The 7988-nt window shown below is 45.3% G+C and overlaps 1 protein-coding gene across 3 annotated transcripts in view; it reads left to right on the top strand.

Moving 5' to 3' along the window:
* The window catches only part of LOC116393422 (chemokine-like protein TAFA-5), a 117728-nt gene that overhangs the window by 41857 nt on the left and 67883 nt on the right, over window positions 1-7988 (top strand). Inside the window, exon 1 of one of the 3 annotated variants that reach the window (XM_031865755.1) lies at window positions 116-813. The exons of the other annotated variants lie outside the window; for them this stretch is intronic. Coding sequence (XP_031721615.1) covers window positions 723-813 — 91 coding nt within the window. The 5' untranslated portion in view covers window positions 116-722. Of the gene's footprint in view, window positions 1-115; window positions 814-7988 lie in introns of those variants that run through there. 3 annotated transcript variants of the gene reach the window in all.

Raw genomic sequence — 7988 nt, 5'->3', positions numbered from 1 at the left:
GTGACCGCGGCATAGAGAGAGGGACACGGACGGAACAACGGAGCAATATAGTGGAGAACCGGGAGAGAGACAGCACGACAGAGAGGGAGGGAAAGGGAGGGAATACGAGAGAGAGAGAGAGAGAGAGAGAGAGAGAGAGAGAGAGAGAGAGAGAGAGAACGAGCGGCTGCAAGGCGACTTGGTTGACAGTGTTTGCCTCTGCCTCCCCAGCAGTGGGAGAGATGTTCGTAACATGCAGCGGAGAGCGGTGATCATCATCTGCGCGCCGCATCGCCGTGGACCGCCGTGCGCACTCGAAGACCGAGAAGAACCAAAGGGCGCAGCCCGCTCTTCCGAACCTGTCGTGCGCGAGGCGCCGGCGGAGCCGACGACCGATCATTGAAGAAACCGAAGGGGAAGAAGAAGGAGAAGTGGTGTGGGGGAAAATGTCAGCCCGTCAGACCTCGATTGGGGGTTAATCGCCCTGGTGTTTGGAGCCACTCTGACGCACCGGCGCTGAATCAAGAGCGCATCTTTTTTGTTGTTGTTGTTGTTATACGGAATCTCAGCCTTCTTTATCACATCCACACCGGACTATCAAGTGAGGATTTCGCATGAAAGGGACGAATCCCGAATTCCCTGGCCAACAGAATATGAGTCAGCGCGTGTCTGTGAGCTGAGGTGGAGTGTGTCTCTCCCGCTGCACGGGTGTCTCGGTCCGCCACAAACCTTCCTACGCCAGGATGCAGCTGCTCAGAGTTGCGTGGGCACTGACCGGAGCAGCGATCTGCTGCTTTCTCCTTCTCCTCATTCACTCCCGCCTGCTCAAAGAAGGTACTCACTCCGAGCTCCAACCGAAATTGCATGTCACTTTTACACTGATCCAATGCGCCATCGCCTTCTAGTTTATATGAAGTTTTCCGCAACAGCAAATCCAATGCGGAGTGTGTCCGTGCGGCTCCGGTGCAATCGCAATAAAACGTCGGCTTTTTCTATTGATCTCTGTCAAATAAAAATCAAATCCAAACAACACCTAACGCAGATTGATTTGCATGAGGCATATATGCTGTCGGGATTTTCCTCACCGGCAATTTTCCTTATCAACAAGTCATCGGGCAGAGGATGATCGATTGATCAATTTTGATAAGTTGGAGAAATGAGTTCAAGCTGTGCAGGATAAGAAAAAAAAACTATTACAATCAGCAGCTCACTGCTTGTATGGAATACTGATTCACTGTAAACGTTTTCAATAGATGGCACTAGAGTCTAGCTTTAGGGTAACATTGAGGTCAAGCGCTTCTAATCTCGTTCCATTACCTTCTATTGTGTTTTCTGTCCCGTTTATGTTGAAGCCGGCATACATATCAATCATTATTCACACACACATCACAGCCAGGCTCGGGGCTTCACTGTCTGTCGCAATCGTGCCCATGCTGTATGTATGGACAACCACAGCCTGCGGACATGGCTGCATTGTGACAAGTGGTTCCGCTGTTTTGGGGGGATAATTATTTGAGCTGCATTTACTGACATTCAGCTGAATGAATGACATGTGATTTATTGACTCTGACGATCACAAGACACCAAAATCGACCCTGATGCTTTGGTGTGCAACAAATCATGAATTCAACCAATAATTTAGCAGAGTAGATGTGCATCATACCTGCTGGGAGATTGTCACACGGAGGTTGGGTACACTTACTGCTCAAACTCCTTATGGAAGTCAAATGGTATCACCCAGGGAACTGCTGTACTGTATGAACCTGGTAAAAAAAACTGCACTTAATATCCCCTTTGTACATGTATACCCCTGGGTGAATAGAGTGTGTTTGGCACTTAAGAACTGTCATGGGTTTTCTTTGTGCCGCGTTCCCAGAAGCATGGCTTGGAATGGCCTGCCATCCCCTCCATGCCTCCGGCCCTGGGCAAATATTCAGGTCAAGCAGTGGCAAACACTCTCTCCCTCACTGTGGTGAGTACTGCTGGGTAGGAGAATGTTCAGCCATACTGAAGGGGGGGGGGGGGGAGGAGGAAAAAAACCTTTTCTGTCAGCCAAAATGGGAGACAAGAGGGGAGTTCAGGATTTGCTGGCACATGTCCTAAAGCCTTCCTTTGGAGTTTTAATTTACTCTGGCATGCTAGCCTTTTGCACAGAGGTCAAAAAGAGGATTGTGTGGCCACCTAACCAAAAAAAAAGAAAAAAAGTGCTGCTCATGGCTGTGTTAATGCGAGGGACTCTCATTAGATTCAGGCCATCAGCATTGTTGAGCTTGTTGACTGGCAAGGCAATATTTTTGACCTTTCTTCGTCCTCCGTATCATGTTGTGCTTTTTACGCCGAGGTGTTTCTTTTTCCCCTAAGCCTGCATTTCCCCCGCTGTTCATATACTTGAGTCAGAATAGCTGCTGGTCTTTCGGTTGGCGAGAAGATGCAATCAAAGTTCGTTATGGCTCATAAGGTCCTTTTTTTTGAAAATCTACTAGAGAGAGATGGAGGGAGAGAGGCACAAAAGGGGGGTTTGAGAATATGCTCACTTCAGGCTACAAGAATGGCCAAGGTCAAAGCCAGCTGTGAGGGCTAATAATACGAACAGATAAAATGAATTCAAAGACTGCATTAGCGACAATCTTTTAGGGATGAGAGTAATGAAAGGCATGCGCAAGGGGCCTTAAAGAGAACAGACCCCTTTAAATCCTCTCATACACATTCCTTTATAAGAACACTGGGGTTATGCAACACAAGCCTCTCCAATTGGAATAACATATGCAGAACAAAAGGGAGAGGAATGATGTATTTTTAGTCTCACCCTCTACGATGCCACAGATTGATCGGCTGTATCTGTGTTTGCATGCCTGTGTGTTATTCTTGGTGGTGCAGATGTGTATGCAGGTGGTGTGTTACCTAAAGGTAGCCTGTAAACAGCGCATCATCCTTTTCTTATTGTATTATCATACCAGTAAAAGTGGAAGTGCAAGCCAGCAACAGATGAAGGGTAGCAATTTTGGCAAGGGGGATGCTCCTGAAGAAACAATATATCACCCCCTCTGCCAGCCCGATAGATGGTAGATGCTAGAATTTGCTCACCAAACGTCCTACCCTGATTGGCTCACTGTGATATACTTCTCGCACTCATCATGCCTAAAACCTAACCACATTCGGTGGGTACATTCTAGCATCTACCCAGTTAGATAGCCGAACAGGCCAGCGAATGTATTTCTGGGAGTCGCACACCTCATTGTGTCAGCGCTCTTGGATAATGTGACACAGGGACCTTGTGCAATGAGAAATGTGTATACGGAGAGGGTGGATTGGGAATGGAAAACATATTAAAACATTATGCATAGGGAATGTGGATGAATTTTGCATCATGAATTTCTCAGACTGTCCAATTCAATAATTCAAGCAATGGAGCAAATCCCATTTTGCTCTTCATTGGCCGAGATATTTGTCACATGGCAATAGAGAGTCTGACAGCTTCACGGAATCGTTTCTTGGTATGTGTGGAATTCTCTGCTGAATCCAGGGCAATCTTTTCTTAGCACAGGATGAGGTAAAATAATGAAGTGTGTCCATTCCACAAAAACAAGCTAACTATGAGTGAATCATTGGCAAAGTTAGGACAAGCTGCTTCTTTCAAACTTCAGTAGGGTATGTGAAAACCAGCATCAGGCAAGATTCAGAGATGTATTTTATATTGTCCAAATATTAGAACCCTTTTCTCTCGATTATCTACTTAAGTGCTGTAAATCATGAGGACATTTCAAGGCCCTCAGCTATAGAGGAGATAAATTGAATCACTTTCAATGAATGATCTGTATCTGCTTCTTGATATACACGGCACCGTGGGTTGAAGTAAGGCCATTACCAATGGACATGTTGTGAGTCAAAAAATCAGTTTCAGTAGCTTTCTTTTGGAAAATTTCTTTCTAGTATCTCAGAATAAAGGCTTGAAAAGCCACATTTTGATTTAAAGTGGATTTCAAAGAAGCCTGCACTTTCAGACGTGGTATTATGAAGAGAGTCCCTGGTAAATCCTGCTACTGAACTTCCTTTTAACTGTACCCAATTTGCTAGTTGACACCATCGCTGTTTCACACTTCAAAGACAGGCACATTGCCTAAAACGTCTCTGTTGCAATGACGAGTCGAATTGGAGTACCGTTGGATATTTTCTTTTTATTCATTCATAAAGGCTTGTGTCTGCACAACCCGGTGGCCTCGTAACGTCCTCTGCCTCCCCCCCCCCTGAACAGACCACCAGTCTGCCTGACGACTGCAGTTATTGATCCACAGGTAAAACCGCATGCGGTGAGCCATAATGGGCCAAAGTGACAGAGATATGTGTGTTCATACACTGCGCCTGACATCAGGCGACCAAAATCAGTTTCCTTTACCACAGACAGAAGGGTGGTCCGGGGCGATCGTCTTTGAGAAGAAAAGATATGGATCAGAATAGAATTCTGTGGCGTTTGAGCTCTGCTCGGGGCAGCTGCAGGCAGATTTGGGTCAAGCAGTGGCAAGCGCTTGGTGTCGTGCACGTACGTGGCCCGCGGAGAAAGGGAAGCCCCCGTCACAGAGTTTAGAAAGGAAGGCACGTCGTGTCTGCACTCCCTAGTAGCTGCTGTCTGTCACTATTTATTGGTTAGCGTTAGTGAGTTTTACCTGAAAAACTGATATTTCTATAGTCCTCAGGTTGTGTAATTTCACAGAATGTTGTCAGATGGCTATGTCAGGTGCAGGTCCTCAAGATGAGACCCCATTACCTGTCAGTGACCAGTCGTCTCTTCAAGCCTCCCTGTAGGAATGGGACTAGTTCCACAACTGCAAATTCATAGTATGAGTTGCCAAACAGTCGATTGGTTATGTAAGATACTACCCAACTGTTGTTTAAACTAACAGTCTTCTTCATGCTACACTGTCTTGTTTTCCTGTCTTGTTTTTTTTCTTACTGCAGAGATTTCGTTCCAACTATACAATTTCATTGTGCCATCTGTGGAGGTTTCATTTTTCCGGCAGAATATTAATTGTGTCTGAAGCAGAATGCTGCATACACATTGCGCACAGTTGTTGAAAGACATGCTTGCTTGCCAAACATCACCTGCGTTTAAGATTTCATTTAATTGTTAGTTGTTTGATTACAGTCAAGGCCTGAGTGAGCTGCAGTATGAGCACTGAGTTAGAGAGTTGACTCATTAAGTATTTCCTCCTTTTTAAAGCATCTATTATTAATCTGAGGAAAGGATGGATTTTAAGGAATTTAGCCCCGAAGCACAGCTTTAGGCTCAAGTGACATAAAGATAATACGCATGTATTTAATGCCGCAGTAATGCTCCTTCAGCATACAGAAGCAATGTCACAATCACCGTGTTTTACTTGGCAAATCCTCAGCGATGTCAAATCCCTCGCGGCGATGGTACACAAAGGTAAGCAGAGAGCTCCTCTGCGTTTAATCGGCTGTAAACTGATTTAAATTGAGCACAATGTATCTTTAATGGTCAGTATCAGCTGTTATCCATAAGGGCAATGCCCATTAGGGTAATGCACATTAATCAATTGCTAAATTGATTCATTACTTAAAGAGTTTGTCAATTAATTCACTTCGATGAATCAACCACGGTTGCAGCAGAAACCTGTGGTGTTTTTTTTCAACCACACTCCACACTCATTGCACTGTTTTCACAGTTCCTATTGATTGTGGGACAGTAAAAAGTGTGCACTATTGCACCCAGTTTTCCTAAAGTCCTATTGATTGCGCTTTGGCAGTAGTGTGGGATAATAAAAAAGAAAGGCAGTAGTTGGAGTTTAATGAAAAGCTGGCTGTGAGGATCCTGTCTCCAGGTTCCAGTTTTTACTGGGGGGTGTCATTGGCCTTTGGAAATAGTGATGTCAGAAAGACATCGACCTAACATACTTCATTCCTGCCCTCCCACCCATGAAGTGCCGTCTAAAACTCCCCGAGGGCCTACCAATCCACGCTTGAAGACACAGAATTGAGCTACTCTGTAAAACCTTGAATCAGCAAGGACACTCGATGCTTCGCCTTTACATCATCGGGCGCATTAACGTAATACAGATGCTGCTGATAAAATGTGTAACACGTGCAGTAAATTGTGGCACAAGTCCAGCGAGCTGGCGCAGATTGCTAGATCCTCCTGGATGAGGAAATGCGTTAAGAATTGAGTGATTTTAATAACTGCGGCTGTATCTTTAATTAAAGCCTTATACAGTAGCCAGGGAATGTGTTTTGGTCACTGCGATAGAGCTCGGCTCTATTAATTAGCCATGTACACACACATATACACAAGATTGGATGGAGGAGGAGGAGTGTTTTGGCAGACGACACACACACACCCACACACACACACACACACACACACACTGAGGAGTAGGACAAGAGAGAGGAGGGCCAGTAGTTTGAGATGTTCGAGACTTGCGAGACCATTTGTCTATCGGCTTGTCAGCTGGGGGGAGAAAGATCCTCTCAGATCAGCGTTTTCCTCCTCTGGGCGGATTCCTCTGGGCCCATTCTTGCAACATTGGCAACATGTCCATCATGACCATCTCTCAACGAGATCGGCCCACCCCCTCGGATGATCTAACCTAAGCTTTACAGTGTATTCATCAAGCTCACAGAGTGCTGATTTAAGGGATCTGAGCCTTTATTCATAAACTCACTCACCGTACTATTGATTCTGTGACCCACCAGGGTGCTTGTGTGTGATGCATCCGCACATTCTCGAGGAAATGATGGGTGAGAAGTGTGCTTACCCTTCTGAGGTTTCAATTTGTGATTTCCTGCTCTTGTCAAAGGTAGGGAGAGGTCATCCCCACCGTTCGATCAATCGCTGTGTGTGTCAGTTCATCTGGCTGATCAATACCTACTTAAGAAGTTTGATCTTCTTTGTGCGTGAGCTCACAGTCATTTGAACGGATTTAGATGCTGGGTTTTTTTCTGTCTTGACAATAGCTCGGCCCTGGGCATTGTGACGCAAATGTGGTACCTGCAACAACAGGCTTTGGTCATGCTTTATGGATCCGGTGCGTTCGGAGCGTTTTTTTCCATTTCCATCCGACAGAAATGTCGGTTTAATCTTACATTAGGTTGGCTATAGTGCATTAGCTTTCTGTGTCAAAGGGGCTGAATATTACCGATGCTATGCTTCTCCACTGAAACAAATTGCATGTTACTCTTTAGAAAACGAATGGAGGCTTTATCGATTCGAACAAGGCCAGCCACTCGCTTTGTTTCGGCTGTCAGATTGTGTCTAAAGCAATTTCATAAAGATCATTATTTTCTTTCTCAGGATGTCTTGCAGCTAAACAAGATCCCTCTTTGCTCGTCCCGGCCTTTTGTACCGCTTACAGCGGCAACTCTTATGGCCCAATTGAAAATGAATTAGAATAGAATGACACATAATGAAAATCACTAAAAAACATTGGCACGTCACATCCCCTTAGCTTGTTGCACCCTTGAATAGATTGCTTGTGGGGTTCCAATTCCTAATCTCGTCCCGACGCAGTGAGAGAAAATGGGTTTAGCTCACTGTAAAAGACGAGCCATAACATTACGGGTCATAACGAGCGGTGCCACCCGTTTATCTTCTAATGCCATTACAGCGTGCAGAGGTGGAGAGGTGCTGACATGGATGTTAGTCATGCAACAAAGCGAGATAAGCGGACGCGTTTGCTGCACTTATGGTGATCATCGTTGACAATAATTGACGTGGCTGGCGAGCATCACAGTGTCAGATTGTAATCCAACAGGTTGCTTGAATAACATTATTCAAATGATTGGAATGTTTTATCTCGTTTACTCATTGGAACCCCCCCCCCCCCCCCCCCCCCTTTGGTTTGTTATGAAGTTGTGAGGTATAGTTTGAAAAGCAGAATCTGTGGCGCATGAAATTCAAAACACGGAACCTTTAATAGCCATTTTATTCCAGTTACATCATTGCTAGTCTTATGCTTATGTTTACAGCTCTGTCGATACAACAGCAGGAGGGGGGGGGG

This window comes from Anarrhichthys ocellatus, unplaced genomic scaffold (assembly GCF_004355925.1).
Source record: "Anarrhichthys ocellatus isolate YVR2014 unplaced genomic scaffold, GSC_Weel_1.0 scaffold33, whole genome shotgun sequence".
NCBI lineage: Eukaryota > Metazoa > Chordata > Actinopteri > Perciformes > Anarhichadidae > Anarrhichthys > Anarrhichthys ocellatus.
This window is presented reverse-complemented; position numbering and strand designations above follow the sequence as displayed.